This window comes from Convolutriloba macropyga, chromosome 5 (genome assembly GCF_964194025.1).
Source record: "Convolutriloba macropyga chromosome 5, txConMacr16.3, whole genome shotgun sequence".
NCBI lineage: Eukaryota > Metazoa > Xenacoelomorpha > Acoela > Convolutidae > Convolutriloba > Convolutriloba macropyga.
The window spans coordinates 60,426,655-60,448,192 of record NC_134472.1 but is presented as its reverse complement, the minus strand read 5'-3'; the positions used below and the strand labels follow the sequence as shown (position 1 = coordinate 60,448,192).

At 35.3% G+C, this 21,538-nt stretch overlaps 1 protein-coding gene across 1 annotated transcript in view; it reads right to left on the bottom strand.

Moving 5' to 3' along the window:
* Nucleotides 1-21,229, bottom strand: part of LOC142339514 (AFG1-like ATPase) — a 33,699-nt gene extending 12,470 nt beyond the window's left edge. The window contains exons 1-6 of the mRNA XM_075389600.1: nucleotides 20,726-21,229; nucleotides 17,555-17,621; nucleotides 16,979-17,271; nucleotides 16,624-16,723; nucleotides 7,223-7,333; nucleotides 6,819-6,843 (exon numbers count right to left, since the gene is read on the bottom strand). Coding sequence (XP_075245715.1) covers nucleotides 6,819-6,843; nucleotides 7,223-7,333; nucleotides 16,624-16,723; nucleotides 16,979-17,271; nucleotides 17,555-17,621; nucleotides 20,726-21,196 — 1,067 coding nt within the window. The 5' untranslated portion in view covers nucleotides 21,197-21,229. The remainder of the gene's footprint in view (nucleotides 1-6,818; nucleotides 6,844-7,222; nucleotides 7,334-16,623; nucleotides 16,724-16,978; nucleotides 17,272-17,554; nucleotides 17,622-20,725) is intronic.
* Nucleotides 21,230-21,538: the final 309 nt, after the last annotated feature.

The following is a 21,538-nucleotide window of genomic DNA, read 5'->3' as shown; positions in this document are numbered from 1 at the left end:
ACACTCAAGAACCACCCTTCGCACCATAAGTATAAGTCTCAAAAACAGATTCTGTGAATTGCATGCTTAAAGACCAGTGAGCTGAAAGGCTCTAAGAGCACCTAATGCCCGTTATCTAGCTGTTTATCCCGTTGTTGAGGACGAAAAGTTAAATTAGTCGGACGAAAAATTGGTCAAGCGAAAAATCGCATAAAAAAGACCGACAGGACTAATATAATTGCTGCAAACTTCGTTTGAGAGCAATTAAAAATGGTAACTTAAAAATTCCATGCGCGAACTAAATTTAGAGCCTTCGAGTACTGATAGCATACTTGGATTACCAAAAACTTAAGATAAGGTCCTGGTAATCTTTTCCGCTGTCAAACTGTAAAAACTAACTATATCGAATATGAAAAATATGCCGATCCACCGGTTCATGCATTATTACTGTTTGCATACTGTTTCTTAAGCGCTGCAATAGTCAGATTGGTTTTGACGGCAACGCATGCTATGTCGAGAGAACTCCGGTTACTAATGAAACAGAGGAGGCTACAGCTTGTGCGGGCGTTAAATTCTAAGTCAGGTCTCTTTGATCTCTTTCATGAATTTTTGAGTGGCTGACTTTCCAATAGAAGCATTACGATTGTGTTCACCGTTTACGAGAAAAAGTTGGCAATCTTGTGCAAATGCGGCAGGGGTCGCTTTGACATTTTGAGCAATTCCAGGCAGTGGTAAATTTACTTACTCTTAACTAAAACTCATGGCCTTCAACAAAACAATTCTTTTAAAAAACTCGAAGTCAGCAGTTATCATGATTTCAAATTGGAAATAAAACAAGAAAGTTTCTAGAGTTCCATCCACTTTTCAATCGCCCTATTATCCACTAGAAGAGATACCTATTCTCTAATGTTTGTAATTTTACTTTTAAAACTCGAGTATTTAGCTTTTTTTCTTGACAAATTTGAGCCATTAATTTACAGAATAAAATCGGATGAAATGACTAAGGGTTATAAAATCGGGGTTCAAACATAGGAGGTTAAAATAATAGGAATGAAAAACAGGACACCGCTTTTTAAAAATGAACTCGGTTGCATTAGTTGTTCAAGTTATTTTTCCGAGACCACCACAGACAAACGTGTGCTTAAATTGGTTATAATAAAATATTACCTATAATTTGCAATAAATTACCAGTTCTGTATTGGCAATCACCAGGAATCTACTGCATCCAGCTTGTTTGAAAATCGTGCAATTAGTTTTTGCTTTTGTAGCATACAAAACTTTTCTAAGCCTAAATAAAATTCATTTCAGGGACAAACTTATCTAAGACGGCAAAAGGGAGATAATAGCTCATAAACCAAAAATCCCGAATTGGCTAACAAAAAACGGGATCTTTTCTGCTAGCGCCCCCCCCCCCCCCCCAGCCTTATATAGCCGTTAAAATTTGCACCCCCCAAAACCTAAGTTTTCGCGAATTGTAAGAGCGATATTTGCATTTCATTGAAACAAGGGTGTCTAGGTAGATTGAAGGCACTTTTAGATTAGTTTCCTTAAAAAGGTTTAAAAAATCAAGCCCTATTGTAGCCGATAACATCAAAAATGATCTAATGCAGAAATTTTTATTGATGTTTACGTTATATGCAACAACTTTTGGTTGAATACGTAATACTTTCAAATCATAGCTGTGCTAGCTTTTAGTAAATGCATATTGCTCATATATGTTCACGTATAAGATTACTTAGCTTTAACAATATGTTTACACATTTATAAATGGGGGGTGCCTAACTAAGCGGGGGGGCGCTAGCAGAAAAGATCCAAAAAACGAATCTTTTTGTTTTGCCCCCCCCCCCCCCCGCCATGTCCATTTGCACCCCCACTTACACGTGTCATAGCATATTGTTAGCATTTCATACTGCTACATATACAATTATGCAGAAACGGCATTTAAAATTTAATGATGCAGCGAACTTTTCAAATTAACACATACAGTAATTCAAAATTACTTATAATGTAGGGTTGGCTTTAAGGCAGTAATTTTTTTTACAACCGGTAACAAAAAACCATCCCTTCTTGTACCGGTGCCGGCAATTTATTATGACTAAAATAAGGGATCTCTATGGACCAACAAGTACGTATTTGGGGGTGCAAGCAGACTGGATATATAGGAGCGGGGAAGGCAAAAACAGAAAAGATCCCAAAAAACAACATATAGATCTTGAAATGTTACCTCTACATGAAGGTCTGAAACGACTGCTTCGTTTTCACGATATTTTGCATATCGGTGACACCAATTGCAACAATTACAATGAACTTAAATAAGTTGGCTGGTCAGGCGTATATTTGAGTAACCATTGAAACCTCATTTCATCAAACTGTTTAGGCCTCCTTTGCTGTCGTCTTATTTACCATCATTCATATTACTAGTTTTGTACTGCTTGTTTATACGCCGCCGTTGTTGCTGTTCATAACACATTATACATCTAGCGTGGTAAAACAAATAAGAAAGCAAAGCTATGGTGGTGCTTAAACACGCAAATATAGCTGAAACTAGCTTTATATTCAGCTTGTTTACGAGAATCAGGCCGGCTTAGTCAAAGGGATACTTCGATTTAATCACAAATACAAGCTTGTACGAGAGGACCGCTAGTTCGAATCTGCCTCGGAGACTGTTCATTACTACACTCACAATGTCACACACTGTAAGAGAAAGCAAGCGAGCACTACTAGTAAATACCATACAAGAGTGTTCACAACACAATTCAGTAGATATGCCGCAGTGTAGTAGGTACAGTCTCTAGTGTAGTGTAGCTGTGTTGTAGACAGAGACGTGTGGAAAGGTGGCCCTGGCAGTGGGCATCCTCTAAGGAGTGTGTGACAACTCACCCACACTAGTTCACACACAGACATAACACTGCACTCGCGCATTCACCACAAATCCAGCTTCCCTTGACACCATCCGGCTTTTTACCCCTCCACTATACCCCCCCCCCCCCCCACCACCACCACTGTTCATTACTTGCGGCTAGAAATATCTACCTGTCCCAAAACACCTGGGTCGCACTTTTGTACTCCATTTAATTAAAGTCCAGTTGATAGCACAAGTTGACGAACAGTAATCGCAACATGTACTAAGTATCGAGCATCAACTACAGCTCTAAATTCACTTCTAAATCCTGCTTGAAATAGATTTGCAATAAAATTTTTTTATATCAAAAACCGGATCTATCCCCCCCCCCCCCCAGTGTTTTTTACGCCCCCTTACAAATTATATGCTGTTATGTAGCACGTTACTTTAAAAAAAATAGCACGTGCGCCTGGGGGCTTTAGATAAAAGCGCGGGGGGGGGGGAGAGGGGGAGGTGTGGGGGTTGGGGAACGGAATAGATTCCAAGCACCAGAGACAAAAACCGAAGGGTAGGAAGAGTATTAAAATGTATGTACAATTCAGCTTTTCATCACACGGCAAAGTTTTCAACGATCCTTTACAGTCGATAAAGTTTTGAACGGTATCAGGATTTTCATAGCAGAGTCAACCAATAAAATCACAATAATGAAAGCAGCAAGAATTTGAATATTGTGGTTTTAATAAAACATTAAAACTCATCCTTGGAAATAATGAATTTCGACCTTACGCCAAAACCAAAAATCACCAGCATGCTCTCAAACGACAGTGGGCTCTACCCTACCCAGTGTCCAAATGAAGTGTTACAGTCCAATAAGGAATGTTCATTCTAAATAATTAAACCGGACCCGTGAATAATATTTTGTGGAACTATCGAGCATGAACACTCAGACTGAAAAAAAACTTGGGAAATATTTTCTATATATTAATAGAATGAACTCAATTCTGATTGGACGAAAATATAAATAAAAGGTATAAATCTGAAATGCATCGCACGAATTATTATTCGTTGTAAAATTGATTCTTGTAAAACTCAACACTATTCACCATCTTCAGAACTTTAAAATTTTCTTTTCTCAGCAGCATACCAGACGCTTACGAACCCGAACACTTAGAAAATATTTTGAAAAGGGAAACAATCGCACCGGAAACCTAAACGTTAGGAGAAACCCTCCTAGGGAATAACTAAAAAGTAAGAGTTACCATAGGAACACTTCCGCTTTGACTTTGATAGTATTCTGTCTTAAATTAAGTCGTGCAAAACCGCTTGCCAGCCTCAAATGGCAGCTATTTTGAGCCAGAAAATTTTGATTCAAGCAAAAAAAATAATCACTTGAATTGGTCATCAGATAAACACTATTAAGTACTGCTTCCCTATTAGACTATCAATAAGGACTTAAGACACTAAACTAAGCGTACCAAATTTGAGTGTTGTGTTATGGACTTTCGCAGGCGGAATGAAAAGCGTTTTTAACTAAGTAAAAGAATTAACTTCTCTCAAATGAGAGAAAATGATAATTTACAATAAAATTTGGGGATTTAAAGGAAGGATCTGAATAATAGATCAAGATGGTGATTTGATTTTCGGGATGAAAAATCAGCTACATATATATATATATATATATATATATATATATATATATATATATATATATATATATATATATATATATATCCATTATCACTGCAAAGAAATCAAGATACAAAACTAATCTAAGCACGAAGACTTTTAGTGGGGATCGCAAGGGTTACCCAATATGGTTTGCTTCTGCAAAAGTCCAAAAATCACTCGCATACCATATATAGAATATATCTGCATTTTTCTAAGAATTCATTCACTTCCGCTGGTATCATAATAATCCCATACACGCCCGGAAGATTTTACATCTAATATTAACCTTTTAGAATCATCAGTTTGAAATGAGTATTGATTCACAACACCATTTTCTGAAGATTCATTCATATCAATTTAAGGACTTGAATCAATTTGCTCCTGTCTGATTAAACTGGTAAGTTCAAATTTCTTATTTTTCTAACTAAGACTATAGTTTGACTCGAAATTCCTGTGTACTTCATGATGTCATCAACACTCAAATTTTCAGATGAAATAGTTCTTATTTTCCAAGACTCTCCGTACGTCTTCTAATTGTTATCAGAAAAACGATCGTCTCCGATAGCAAAATGGTCAATCTTTTGGCACGAAGATCAACTTATATCTGCTTTCCATTGATTGTCAAAAGATGCTTCCCCCAAAAAAACCTCAATTAGACGAAAAAATCTCAACATACAGTCGTTGAAGCTAAAACGAAGCTATTGGCAAGGAAATCAAATTATTGTTGAATCCAAAAACCTCGGACAAGTCTGTACATTCCAAGATTGAACTACGCTTCGTACATTTCAAGCCCGCCAAACATATTGATAGCTGACCCCATAATGAACTTAACCTAGGATAGACAAGATCCAGAAAAAAATCTCGGTAGATAAAACTCGACTGATAGGTCACAAAATTTAACATAACCGACTACCGTCGGGTGAATTGCTCGCAAATAACTGAAGAGCGGCTGCAGTTTAGGGAGGATCGCTTAAGTTGAACTGAAGAAGGCGTGTGGTGAGCCTGGGGGTGTGAGCGCGCGGCGGGGGGCTTGTTGTATAACGGGAGAGGTGGAGGGAGTGAGGTGAGGGGATGAAGGCAGGGGGGGGGGGGGGGTAAAGTAAGAAGGTCAAACTCTTAAGAACAGCCAGCCCTTCATAACCAGGTTTGGTGGATCGCATACTAATAAGAAGCAATGCTCTATGACAACTTAATGGACTCCGAGCTCAACCTGTTTATCCCGTTTTTGGGGACGAAAAATTAAAAGGGTCAGACGGAAAATTGGTCGAGCACAAAATCGCATAAAAAAATCCACATGACTAAAAATAATTGCTAAAAACAATTGCTAAAAATTCGTTTGAGAGCAATTAAACATCTTCAAAGAAAAACATTTATACTTTTGAATATAAAGGCAAAATCCTTTAAATGATCTAGTAATAATTAAGTAATAAAAATAATTTGCCCTGAAATAGTTACTAAAATAGTAGAATAGACATATCCGATGAATGTCAAACAACAAAGGGGGAATCGGATCTGTTGTAAAGTTTGTCACACATTTGGGCTTCTGGTGACGCTATTATAAGTTATTATAGACAGTATAATAACATACATTTTAGTGAAAAGATGAAACCAATTTTGGCACTAGTTGCATAAAATAGTGAATAAAAAAAAACAATTTAGCTTACTGAGAACTCAAAAACATTCAACCCTATTCCTTAATCGGATGGTACAAAAATTCAATAAATGATAACTACCATAAATAGAGATACCAACGACAAAGAAGATAAACAAAGAAATGCAAAATTTACTTCAAATAACCGTTAAACATCGAAGCAATTGCGGAATAAGAATGACATGATCTTCTGCAGCAAACTTCCGCTCTGAGAAGCAAGCCAGCTTAGTATTCATTTTCATGCTCTAAAATGAATAACCCTAATCTAAAATCTGCCTCCTCAAGCGTTCATCAGCAGCTTTGCTGAACCGTACACAGAGCCTACTCAACCTCTACAAGAACTATTCCGAGACCTAATGCCCCCAGCTGAAGACGAAAAGTCAACTTAAATCACTCAAGTAGCGAAAGAATGTTTGAGATCGTTCAGCAACGGTCAAACGAAAATTTTTCGTAAATAAAAAAGACACAACTCGACTAAATGAAACACCACAAACTATAATTAAACTGAAGCGCCGCACAAATCACAGTATATTTGAGTTAATATCCTTTACCCGGTCAAGCAATGGCTTTCTATTGCGGCGGCGTTTCTCACCGAAGACTAGCATAACATGCATTATTTTGAACAGTTGTCACAATGCTAGTTTATAGCAATATTTGAAGATGGAAAGAGTGACTTACACAAAGAAGGTCTGTTTGGGTTTGCCTGAAACAAAAATACTGCTGATGATTTACGATGCCTTTAACAACACCTTGCTTAATTCTAGAGAATTGAATTGCGAACAGGGAAATACTAAGTGTAGGGCAGCCCATAAATTAACTGTATCATAAGATAAATTTTAAAAAAATTATTTAAGAATTAGACCAATAATTAAGGAGAGTCTGAACACCATGTTGACGCTTTGAGGCAATTAAGTAAGATCGTAATTGCAACTGAAAATTTATGCATTCTTAGACATTTTTTATTCAGTATCAATACAAACAACGGAATGAGCGTTGTGCAGAAGTGCAATTTGGGTAATCTCATCAATAAACATTTAAAAATACGTCTCGTATGCCGCATCAATAAACACTCGTATTCTTACCTTGCAGCCTGTAGTCGGTGTCAGAGTCAAGACAGATCTCCTCACAGTGTTTCTTCAGCACACCAATGAAAGGCACAAAGTTGGCTCTCTGCAACCCATTCTTATACAGATCTAAAAAATACCGCTAAAAACATGACAAAACCTGACGGAGCAATACGAAATTGACTACGATAAGCTGTGCGGACATGTACCAAACAAAAAGATATGGAAAAAACAGTTCAGTCTGAACTCGTGCATAAAAACGTACATAGCAGAAGAAGAGGATTTTACTCGGGCATTATTAATTTCAAGAATTTCAAGTGAAATTTGAACTCCACACACTAGCAACATTGCAATTGTGGAAAAAGATTATTGGCAAAAAAACTAAATTGAAAATGGAATCAAAATTTTAGAAAACTTTAGAAAACATAGCATGAAAATTGCAAGAATATCGCTGGGATTGATTTTTAGACATATATTCCGATCAAAAACAGGACCCACTGAAAAACAAAGAAAAAATTCCAAGGAATTCTATGCACACTACGCTACCCGAAAAAACTACGTATACTTGACGAATTTCTTAAAAGGCGCAACAAACATCAAATCGGACAAAACTTTGAGCTCTCTAGTAACGAATCGTTACGCCCGTAGCTTTTTAAACATCTAGTAGACAGTTTGTATAGATTTAATAGAAGTTCTTAACGACATCAGCTCAATTCCGTTTAAAATTCCGACTCTTTTCTTCTAGATTTTCAAAACAACGGTCTGTTTTTGTAATCTAGTTCAAAATTGCTTCAACAAATTTTAGTTGGAACTAGTTACTAATTCTATGCTGGTCAATTCAGTACCTCCCACTCAATGTTTATAAACGCAATTTTTCGTAATTTTTATTGTTCGAACTTTTTGCCTTATTTTGTTTTTTAAGGCATCTTGCTCCATTTCTTCAGAACTAGAACCATTCCGTCGCTGAAGATGCGCACTCTAATTTCATCAGTAAGTACTACACTCTGACAGAAAGATTAAGGCTTCTTGAGAAAGTTAATACACAGTTTTGAACGAATACATTATCTTATCTTATTCAGATTGACATTTGCGGGTCTACCGTGGAAGAACAAAGCGAATAAATCATCTTCTCTGATTAAGCACATAGAGCAATTTTCAAATTGTTTGCACGCCTTATTACAAATAATTCTTGCACAGCTGAAACCATGAGTAAAGAACAGAACTCATGCTGCAGGCAGATTTTTGGTACCATAGTGCAATTGCACTTCCAATTTCGAGAAAATAGGCACAAAAATCAAATAAAGATGTGAATAAAACTGATGTGACAAACTTTTGCACGATGAGTTTACTGAATATACAATCAGAAATTCTCGAAAAAATTCGTTTGTAATCATCTATACAAGAGTTGTTCCATAGATTTGAGCATTAGGTAATAGGAATTCATCAGACATCGGCATTTTAAAAGCAATGGCCAAATTCTTTGACTAAAACTTTGTGTCAGAAGAGGAGTTGCTTCTTAACAAACTTAGATCTACTTTTGTTAGCTCAGCAAATTACCTGACAAGTTTAGAAAACAGTGAATACGAAAAAATTGATCTTAGGGGTGCGACACAAAAAGCTTTTCGCAGACTTATTTAACAGCGCTGGATCCGGTCACCTGTTGAAAAATGATCCGGTGCTGATCCCCTACCTTGGCTTTAGGGATAACGGATTTCACCTATTTATCGTGGAAAGTTTATAAGTATTGGCATCTTAAAAGAAATCTTTGGAAAAAAATATGAAAGCAAAAATCACTGTTGTGATTTTGACTAAAACACTCGATCAATCTCATCGAGCGCATGCCGGGGCAATGAATGTCACGGATGAAAAAAAAATTAGTGTATGGTTCTAAAAGGAATTCGAGGTGACTCTGAGTTGAATTACGCAGAATTAAAGCTGCTACGTTGAAAGCGCTGGAAACTCCTCCCTTATCACAGATATGTCAAAGTGCTATGCTGTCAACTGCCGTCGATAAACAAATTTTTACAGATTCACCTAAGAAATTACTTATATTATTGAAAACAATTCACTATTTTAGTACTTCAGAAATTTTTCGAAAGGACATCACTGAACCCGAAGAATAATTCTCTGAGCTCATCGTTCTGCTAGCAAAACATCAAAAAGTATGTATGGATCGTCAACATCCAATTGGCAAGATCAACAAGGGCAGTTTTGGATACTATGAGGTTGATTTACCCAAAAATTGGTTCTTAATGACTACGAACGCGTTATTTCAGAAAAACGTGGGCAAATTGTTCTGCTGTTTACTTTTCATATTTTTTAAATTTGCAAACAATATGCAGTCCAAAGCTAAGAAGCGGTTGAAAAATTTACTCATGCTAGCTGTGACATGTTCCACAGAGCTTAGGGAAGACGATGCTAAGATTCTTTTAGGTGCTTAATTTTGCCATTTCGAAATAATCTCGTCGCAAATATTAGCAATTTATAGATTTGGAGTTCCGGACTGTTGTATACTCTATTTTTTGCGTAAGTTTGAAGTTGAGCCATTTTTCCCCCTAAAACAGGTAACCTTAAGGAAAACAATAAGCAATCGGGTTCTTTTGTTTCTTGCGCCGTTAGGTAGGACGCCATAATGATTTAATGGCTCCACTTATGTGTGAAATGCTTTAACCATCGGCGATGTTAAAGTTTCTCGAACTATGAAAACAGTTTTTGAAAAGTTTCTCTGAAACTTTTCAAAATTCGTTCAGTTTTTGTGAATTCGTTCAGTTTTTGAAAAGTTTCTCTGAAATTTAGCTGGTGATCAAGTATGACACACCTAGGTACTTGAAGCTGTTCATATTTTCCACTTCTTGAAAGTTCATTGAGAAGCTGCTGATATTTCTGCTACATTTTTTACAATGATCAAATTCCGTGTTTATTTTTGCATTTTTCTGCACCACTATGTGAAACAAGGCGGCTCGGTAATGTGCGATGGCACATAAGGTTCCGACCCCGCCCATCCACAATTTTGGGATAATTGTCTACCAAATGAGGAACAGATAGAAAAACCCAAAAATTATTTTTTGCGAATCCCAAAAAAGATGTCAATATTAAGAAAGCGAGTCAAGACGAACAGCAAAATCAAACAACAACAACAACAACAAATATTAATTACATCAAAAAATTTATGTCCCTCTTAAAAACTAAATTTAATAACGAAGTCAACATACCGTCAGATAAACCTAAAACTAAACAAAAATAACTTATAAATCACCAGAAAACATATGTGACCAGTCCATAAAAAGGTTTGGTAACAATTATACAAAAAAGAACAAAAACAGTAAAGTAAAAAAATTAACTTAATTTTTTGAAACAGTTACCTTCAAAGTAATAAATACCATTAGGAATCAATTAATATTACCACAAATTTACGATTACCACTGCTTCTCTAGAAGGGCATTAGGACCTGTCTTATTCATTTTTTAAAGCGGCTAAAAAGAACAACAAAGAACAAACAAAATTTCAAATGAAACTTGCCAGAAAACGCTGTCAAAACCGTCAAGCCAAATTTTGGCATTCAAAATATATTTGATTGCGCCTTTTTCAAACAGCTATAATGTAGTACGTGGCCATTCATTAGTAAGACTAGGTAACAAGAAGACAAAAAAGCGAAGTGCTAAAGTATGTAATACTTTTAATTTTTTTTTTGAAACAAAATTACATTCAATGTCATGAAAGGCATTAATTACAAAAAGAGCTATTTAAATAGGGTCATTTATTCATGAAAAGGAAGCCCTCGAGACCTGTAATTATCCAGAATATTTCTTGCATCTAAAAAAGAACGTCAAATATGACAAAAACCAAACTAATTTTACTTTTTTTTTGTGAAAAACCGGTGTCGAAGCCATTAAGGTCATAACAAATTCTTTAAAAAAAGATTTTGGGACACCAATCCCTTTTATTCCCTTGTCACCCATAAGGTCATATTTGACCTGTAATTAACTAACGAGATTAGGTAACAAAAAGAAACATAAAAAGAACAAAATTGCAAAGTTAAAAAGTTTTTTTTTAATTTTGGATCCATGAAAGCCATCAGCTATCTACTAATATCAGAATATCGCTTCTTCTATTCTTCCATGAAAAGCCAATGAAAGCTATCACTATACAGAAAATTTCATACGACCGAAACGACAAAGTATAAATGACAGTTAGAGACAAAAATTAAAAAATTCAATTGATTTCTTCAAGAAAGAGGCGTCGAGGCCGTTAAAACGATGATGTATATCTTTCAGGATTTTAATATGTTCAATTGTGCCTTATTCTAAATGCTAATAAGGTGACATGAGAACTGTCAAAAATATGATAATGTGACAAAATTAGAAAACAAGAAAAACTGGCAAATATCAAAACAAAAAAAATCTGAAATCTTGTAGAATCAAAGCCAGAAAACAATAACTTCAGGCTTTAAACTGCCACCGAGAATAAATGTTAAATCAGTAGAAAGAAGAATCAGTCTTTCTTTGCTGACACTAAGCTCAAAGTTGAACAAATTAAGAAAAAAATAGAGGAAAAGTTAATTAAGCTATTATTTATTGAAAAGTCAGTTATTTTTAAAAAAAGAAACAACCGTAAACTTTCAATTAAAAAACTAAATGCATTAGCTTGGAGCTGCTTAGCAAGCGAATTGGTTGGACCTATCACTCCTGAGCTTTGATTTGATATGTTTTGTTCTTTATTATTAAAAAAAAGGTCTTTTTTTAAAAAAAAAGACCGACTGATTACAACCCGATTTTTTTTTGGATTGTAACAGTCCAAGAATGGCCCAAAACTATCCCTGCTAATGCTTATTGTCCGTTAGGAACAATTGATTTTTCGAATGTTGTAGATATAGATAATTTGTTAGTTGAAAACTCAAAATAAATTCTTCATTTTTGATAATCAACGAGTAAAGTTAGCAAAAAAGGCAAAGTTTTAACTACAGAGCACTCTCAGCGGACTCTGAAGTAGAAATAGCCCCCCTCTGAGACTACAAAGATTGTATGAGTGTTGTTTGGGGGTGTACTGTCGGCAAATTTAATCAAAGTGGACTAAAGTAGCTTATTTCGTGCTGTTTTTGATGAAAAAGGCTAAATTTTGAAATGTTTATCCAGATTTTTTGACAAAAAAAAAATTAAAACAAAACAATCAACAAAGCTTGTTCGTCTTCAAAAATAAAATCAACGACACTATTCTGAAAAATTATAACAAATTTTGAGCAAAATTGACGAAAATTTAGGCAAAAAATTCCGGAAAATGTGAATAAAAACAACGTGAATTCACTCTTCTTTTCTCAGAAGTTTAAACCTCGATAACTCCCTGTAGAAAACGAAAATTTAAAAAATCTTTTTAATTCCGTATTCTACGCTGGACGAGCTTTCTAATGATACCAGTCTCAACTCTCTACGATGAATATTTCGAGCGGCGAAAATTCACGGAACAAAAAAAACCCATTTGAGTATATAGTTCCTCCCCCCTCAAGAGGGTCGGAACAATTATAAAGTCAGCCGGTGTTTGCTATCTATCGTTGTTTTTGTACCTTTGGTTCTAATAGATGTATCACCAGCAAATAGATATCGCATTTTTTCTACATTGTTACACAAAATTTCATTTGAACTAAAAAGAATAGTACCGGAACAAGAGTGGATCGTTGAGATATACCAAATGTTACTTTTCTTGGTTTTAAAGATTTTTAGTTTATTAGTTGACTTCTGTCTCCTAGAAGCGACTCCAATTCGCTGAATCGTTTCCTCCTCAAGCAAAATCTAAATATTTCTCTGAAAGGATGGAACAATCAACTGTATCGAAAGCTTTTTCAGCTTTAAAAATGTTATCTTGAAGTCGCTAAAAGCTTCGTGTTTATTTACTTTTTCTAACATCTTCCAACATAGTGATAAAGGCATGCCTCTTTAGGGTTTTGAGTTGATCGGAAATACATAATATAGATCTGAACACATGCATTTGGTGATCTCGTCCTTTTCAATTAAGGTTGTTTTCATCAAAAGTAAAAAAAAAATCAGAACTTTTTTCCAATAATTGGCAGATGTGATTCTGGTCTGCATTTTTCAGGGACGTTTCTGTCACCTTCTTTAAAATTGGAACTATTGACGCAAAATTCAATGCATTTGGAAAAACTCCTGGCTCAAAAACTTAGTTCAAACGTAGTTTAAGCTCATGCAGAATGAGCTCTATTCTATGACTTGGCGATTGATGCAACAAACTCCTTCAAAATTTTTGTGAAAAAGAGTGATTTTATCGGTTTGCCCTCTGAGTTTGTTTTGGTGAAGGAAACGTCTTCGCCATATGACTGCCTAACGATGTAATAAAACATTCAGATTCTCGATGTTTTCCTCAAAGAATATATTTTCGGCCGTTTCATCTTATGAGTTTTTGTTTACGACATCGCCAACATTCTTGAAAAATCTACGGTTCTCGTGACCAGTCTCGTGAGCGACTTTCTTTTCATAAAACTCTAGCACTTTATCATTACTCTTCTAACAAATTTCTATTGTTCTTCAGACCGCTCCCAACTTTTTTTCTTTTTTTTTGCAGACATTGTTCAAACTTCCAATCCAATCCATTTTTGCTCTCTCATTTTAAGGTTTCAAGGGGAAAAAGTATTAATGATTCAATTAAAATTTCTTGCACCATCTCCATCAGTTTGCTAGCATTCGAATGTCAAATTTACAACTGAAGGACTTCAACTTGTTTTCATGAGAGCCATTCAGTACGCTGCAAAATTATTCATATAGTTTCATCCAATTTCTTTTAAAAATGGGGATGTTTTTCTATCATTTTATTACTGACATCAACATGCAGTCGTGGAGAATAAGGATTACTAATTTAGGTTTGTTTGACAAAACTTTGCTCTGATATTTGTGAGGAAAAATTTAATGCATGATTTCGATAAAATTGTTCCCCGAGTTAGTTTTTAGGGGCCCATAAGAGAATTTAAAATTCATTTTTCAAAATATAAAAAAGCCCCGATAGACAATTTTGGCCTTCCATGAATTGAAACAAATAAGGAAATAAGATAGACAGATCGATCACCAGCCTTTAATAGACCACTAGACTTTTTGGATTAGATTCGGTCTGTCAATTTTATGACACATACGATCTATAAGGAAAAAAACCTTAAGAGCTTTTTCAAAATTGATGTTCGAAATCAAAAACTCAAGACTGATACTCAAGAATTAGAGCATATAAGTTTGGCACTACTTAGATGCAAACTATTGACCTTTAATTAGTAAATATTCATAAAATTTAAAGTTCCATGAGTTCAGAAGTCATTTTGTTGAGTGAGGTTAGTCACTCAATTGAACCAAAAGCAGAAATGACGTCATGCACACATATTTTATAGCAGTAGAAGTCACTGAAGTCATTTAAAAAGTCAATTCCTAGAAGTCAGTTCGGAAGAATCATCGATGGAGACGACGAACTAAAAAACATAGCAGGACAAGTCCTGAAATAAATTCAAAGAATTGTATTAATTTAATACCTGATCATCACTAACTCCATTTTAAAAGGCAAATGAGAGCTGTTATTAATGAGTTTAAGCAATAAAAAACACCAGAACAATAAAAACAAGCAAGACTAAAAACTCAACTTTCATTTTTCCGAAAAGACAGGATCAACATCAGAAAACAACTGCTATGAACTCAAACTGCGAACTATATTGCTCTACTTCTCATCAGCAACCTGTCATTCAATGTTGATGAGACCTGTCATCAATGAGAATGAATGATAAGACAGCAATAAGTACAACAAATACCAGCAAATTTAAAAATGAGTAAGATTTTTAAAAATACGAATAAAAGTACAAGTCACAAAAAGCAATAGGCTTGTTAGCAACCAATGAGACACAGAGAAAAGATGACCAAGCGGAAAAGAAAAAACCAAAAAATTCGATAACTATTATTGAAGACAATTAGTGTGAAAGTCAAAAAAGCACTAGCTTTGAACAAAAACGATTAAATCGCTAAGCTTATTTCCTATTAGCAGCATCAGAGACCTGTCCCCAATGAGATTAAATGATAAGAAATCAAAAAGTACAAACATAGCTGGTAAATTGTCCGAAAATAGCCGCAATAGCTTCATAGATCTGCAGTCTCAAAAAAAAACAGTTAAAAAGACAGACCAAAAAAAGTTCGTCTTTTCATTGAAGGCTGATATGTTATATTTTGATTCAAAATCTGTATAAATTTTTGCTGCCTATATTAGCTGCTCTCCAATAACCTTCATTTAGAGTGACACACGCCCATTTGACCTTGTCTCTTTGAATTAAAGTAAAAAAAGTCAATTTCAAAGTGAGGAAGTCATTTTTGTGAGTGAGGTAAGTCAAGTGTGACCAAAAATTTAATCACGCAAATGATCAAAAAAAAATTCTCTCCACAAAGAGCGAAAAAAGACGTCACGTACGCGTTTCAGTTTAAATGACATGAACGAATGAACAATAAGCAGATTTGAAGTTGTTGTGACGTCATATGGTGGTAACAAAAATCGCGACCGACGAAATAAAAAAAACCAAGAGAAGGCCAATAATAGCCCCAACTATAGCTGTGCGGCTATTAATAAATACTTGCAGAATTCGAAAATTCACTCACAATTTTTGAGAAAAAGTAGTGTCAAGGTCATGAAAACCACTAGCTATTAACTCGAGCCATTAATCAGGTTAATTTATGCCTCATTAGCACACAATCAGACCTGTCATTGATGATAGTAATTGGAAGGACAATAGATAATTTTTAAAAATGGGGCTAAATCTAAAATTCACCAATATTTTATGACATCAAATAGTGGCAAAGTCATAACAAGTTTTAGCTGCCACTTAATGATTTCAAACAAAGGCGAATAGGCACAATTAGAAGACATATGTACCGTCCTAAAATTACTGAAGGAGAGAAAACTCTGAAAACCGAAGTCAAATTGACGCACCTGAAAAAAAATCATCTCAAAACCGCCGAATTGTTCGAACACCAATTTCTCACTCCACTTTAAAGGTATTTTGAAAAAAGTCACGCCTCAAACCTACTCAATTTTTCACTCTCTTTAATATTTCAGTGTGACCAAAATCACCACTCTAATTCGACTTCTCACTGACGTGAAAAAGCCGAAAAAAAAGCGTGAACAGATCTTAAAAAAGACAGCGCACCAATACAATTCAAATCCTTTGAGTTGTAAAAAAAACAACGATGTCCCCAATAATAGCCGCTATCGCTTCGCGGCTATTAAAAACGTTCAACGTGAGCTTCCACAACGATCAATAACTCCCATATCACGAATAGAAAATGACTGCTGTTATAAATATGGTGAGTATTGTTCGGCCATGGAATTTCATTTACACATCGATAGGTCTTTGAGAAACTGCCAACCCGGTCAAGATAGGTTAAAGTGTTGTTTACCTTTCGGTGCTCTGTTGGAGGTTGCTATCATGATGAGACCCCTCTGGAAAAGATTGGTGAAGAGACTGCGCAGAATCATTGCATCAGCTATGTCAGTCACCTGCAACAAAAATTACACAACCTTCAATCAGTAAATATAGGCTATTTATTTTTGCCAGTTTCCCCGTGAATCAAATTCGTGAATTATATCGTGAATTATATAAGTGAATTAAGTTTAATCGCCCTCAGAAATTCCCATTTAATTCCAAAATGAACGAACTTTGAAAAGCGATCTCAGTCTAAAAATACGTCATTCAAACTATTCTGAAATTATTGACTTCGCTAGCAAACGTTTGACCACTTTTGGAGCTGTTACCTGAAACTCATCAAAGCATATGACTCTGTACTTCTGCACGATGGCATCTGCCACAGGGGGAATCGGATCAAAAGCCTCTTCTCGGCCAGAGTGCTGATGAGGCCTGAACAAACCAAATGCCCTCTCTCCTCCACTCCCTCTGGTACGATTCTTCCTACTCTGGTAATACTCCTGCTTGGCCTTGTGGATTCGTTTGTGCACATCCACCATGAATTCGTGAAAATGGATACGCAGTTTATCAGGAGTTGGACAACTGTCGAAGAACAGATCCATCAACATCGTCTTTCCACACCCTAGACACATGATAATTCATTGCCAAATGTAATAAGCATTACCAAAAGAGGGAGACAAATGTCTTTGAATTGTTCTTAATCAACAAGCCAGGAGGAGGGTGTCAATTTTAGCCTCATTCAGAAGTATTCAGTGTCTTCATCATATAACCTAGAAATAATGTAGACTGCGTCATGTATCCGAGACATATTTTGGCATATTTTGTAATAGACCGTTACCACAATATGAAATTCCGATTTTCACTTTGGGTAACAGAAGCAAATTGGCATTGAACCACGCGCTTACCAACTGATCCGTGAATGTAAAACCCCTTGAGTCTGTGAGCATTGAGGTCTTCCGACGTTCCAAATATCTGAAACAGGAATATCCTATCCCATCAGGTCAAATTAAATTTTTGCACTGTAGATTAAAGCTCGGCAGAGTCCGAGAGATGATAGAGCAGTGACGATGAAAGCCATCCGACTTTGCATAAGATAAGATTGACTTTCTTCTTCATTAAGAAAGCAGATACTATATATACACTAAGAAATTGTATAACGAAAAAAAAAACATCATACAACGCCCTGAATTAAATTGATCGAGAAAATAAAAAACTGAAATAAGAAACGAGACTTTGTAATGCATTCTCAAAAAACAACCGATCAGAAAAAGTTAAAAGAAACGATTAGAACATTAATCAAAAAGTTTTCACTTAAAATTAAATTATAAAAATTTTAAAACAAGTGAAGAAGAGGTGCGAAGATTTGTTAAAGTCCTGACCTATTCAAAAAAAGTTTCAATAACAAAGCCAAAAACTAGACCTAGAATGGACTGTGAGGGGATTGTGAAATTCATTTACAAAAGAATTGGATCATAAACAAACATTAAAAGTCAATGTGAAATTGCCGCATGTGAACAAAAAAACCACTAGCGAGAAAGCAAAATTTTGTGCAAACCCTGTTTTCTCACTCTGCTTTAAAATTAGAGTGAAAAAGTTTCACGCTGCAAAAAAAAACAACTCGCTTTTTCGCTCCTTATTCCTGTTTCGGTATGACGAAAATCATCACTTCATTTTGACTTAAAAAATCATAAAAATGTGTCCAATGATCTTAAAAAAAGATAGCAACCCAATACAATTCAAAATCTTACTACTCCAGCGTGACTTAATCACTAATCCAACGATTTCTCAATGACAGGGAAAAAAACGTCAAAATATATCAGGACAAGTCCTGACATACAATTAAAAAAATTTTCTTCGACTGAACAAAACTACACCCTAGAATGGACTATGATAGGATTGGGAATACCATTTAGCAAAAATACGCTAAAAAATAGAAAGAACAGTAAAAACAGAAGACAAAAATCACAAGAGAGAGCTAACTTTTAATCGAACACCGCTTTCTTACTCCACTTCAAAAATCGAGCAAAAAAATTTCACGCCGCAAAACCACTCGTGTTTTCGCTTCAATTCCAGTTTCGGCATGACAAAAATCATCACTTCAATTTGACTTCTAAAATGATAAAATGTGTCTAGGGATCTTAAAAAAGAGAGCGCCCCAATACAAATCAGATTCTTAGAACATTTACAAAAATCAAAGGATGAATTGCCACCCAAGTACTAAATCAATGTACAAAATTGATCCAAAAAACTAGTTTAAGCTATTTTCAAAATAAAAAAACGAAGAGAATCCGATAAAAAATATTTTGAGATAAAACCTGGAGATTGAGCGATATCAAGTTTTTGTGCAGTGTAGGTTCAAAAAGACAGCAGCTAAATTCAGCAGCAAATTACCTAAACTTAGCTAAATTCAGCAGCAAATTACCTAAAAAAGACAGCAGCAAACTACCTATTTGTTTTTTACTTTAAGCTAAAATATACAAGGACCGTTCTACCAGATTTATCAGGTAGCTTGATATGACGAACCATAATTTAAACCTTAAAAAGCCAATTACAATTATTGTCTAGCCCACACACAATGCACATCGCAATGCTTCAAATTTCACCTGAGGTAAAAACCGAACTAAATAAATTTCTATCAAAAGTTTCACCCGGAAAAATTATTCAGCAACAATTAGTTTCCATCCAAACAAATTAGCGTAAATGTTGCTCATAACCTCAATTGTGACTGCAATGTAAATAGAAAAAAAAACATAATTGACAAACACTTTTGAAAAAAGAACTTAAGAATATCAGGAAGTACGCTCCTTTTCTATATGTATTGGTGAGAAGGCTTATCTGACTTCTCCATAAGCGAATTATTAGCAAAAAAGGAACATTAAAAAATAGAAGGGCATCTAAAAATTTTGTTTGAACCGTTTTCTAATCAAATGACAACTCTCAGCCTTGTATAAAATAAGGGAAAACGAAATCAACACGCAACTTATTTTGATTTACGAAGTAAAATATAAAAGCTCAATTTGAATTTCATGTACAAAAAAGAACCCAAATGTGTAACAGAACTCGAAAAATAGTAAATTCCAAAAAAAATGTATAATTGAAAAGTGCATTACCTCGAAATTGTATGCGAGTCAAAAAGTTTTTTATCAACATGATAATTAGAAAAACAAGGAGTCGAAAAAGTCCAAATTGTTGAAAACGCAAAACAAAATCACAAAAACCAAAAATACCTACATTAACTATAAAGCTCAAAACCAATGTTAAGAATTAAACTGTGACCTACCAAAACCATCGTAAAAAAAACTCAAGCTAGTTTAAAAAGTTCTAAAGGCCTCGCGTAGAAAAAATCTCTGGACTCGAAAAATTTTCTCCTTTTTCTTTTTTTTCTCTTTTCTCTCTCTCTCTCTCCATCTCTATTAAAATTATGGTCAGACTAGAACCCGATTCACTCTTGTCTGCTCTTTTCTTTGTTTGAAAGTTCCTAAAAATTTTGCTTTCGAGAGCTGCATTTCGTGTTTCAAATAAACAATTGTCGATCAAAGAAGCTCCGCCTATACTGCTCTGCGAGCCGTAAAAAAAGACAGTGTCCCAATAAAATTCAAAAGCTTTGAACTGTAAAAGAAAAAAATCCCAATAAAACCCGAGTTAAGCACAAAAATTCTATAGTTTTTTGTTAATTCTGAGGACTTGATCAAAACTAAATTTTATAATGAAAGATGAATCCAAGGATTATGTAAAAAAAATGGGCAAAAAAGGCAAAATCGGTTTTCCATGTGCACTGCTCACTTGAAAAAACACTCAAAGTCAGAATGCCATAGAATGAGCAAAATGTGTATAGCTCAGCTAAAAATTTGTTGGATCAGTTTTTTTACTTCATTTTAAGTACAAACTCTACTCGAATGATTAAAAGAAGGCTGCCATTGCTCCCTTGCCACGCTCGTGCGTGGTGTACAAATTCCACGCACGAGAAGATTAGCAATGTTCTCAGTTTTCTCTTAGCTGCTATTAAAAAACAGAAGTGCGCGGGAGGTAATACTTACCGTTCTTCTATTTTTCACCTAACACCAATTTTAGCCCACCTGTGTGTATAGAGATTCTTCCTCCGTGGGATCAATGATCACGTGAGAAGATTGTTCCTTAACCTCATCAACTTCCTCCTTCAATTGTTCGTACAGATGCTGCAGCCTCTCAGCCACTTTCTCCTGCCTCGAATCAAACTTAATAGGGTGCTCTGTACTTGCATTGGCTTCCTCTGACGTCACCTCCAGGTAATCGAACAGAGGACCTGATCTTACCTCATGCTCATTGCCGTCAAGTAATTTGGAGTCAATTTGGACTGAACAAGTCCTGGTCAGTACTTGGCTCCAAGAATGGTGACTAATAATGGGTTTGGAAATAAATTTGCCACGGCAAGCACTTGACCCAGTGAAGCAGGAACCACTTGATAGAGATCTAATGGGCTGTCGAAAGCACTGTTTCCCGTTGCTCAGTTCTGCCACAGATTTCCTACCACAGACTATAAGACAACGTTTTACGGAAGTTCTACTCATGTTTCAATTGAAGCGCAAAGTTTCACATTTCTGCTATCTGCAAAAATATTTATTATCGAATTCTTATTTTGGTCACTATTGACTATCAGCAGTCTGCAAAAAAAACATCCGCACGCCAAATCCCGATTTTCAATACGAATATCTCCGAGTTTGTTTGCAGTGAAATATGAATCCAACAAGGAAGCTTGGTAATGTGAGTTTGAACATAATGTTCCGACCCCGGTCATCAACATTTTTTGGCGTAATTGTCTACCGAATGAGGAAGAGATAGCATACTTTCAAAAATTCAAATATTGTTCAAAAATAACTGGTGTACGAACAAAAAAAATTACCAACTCAAAT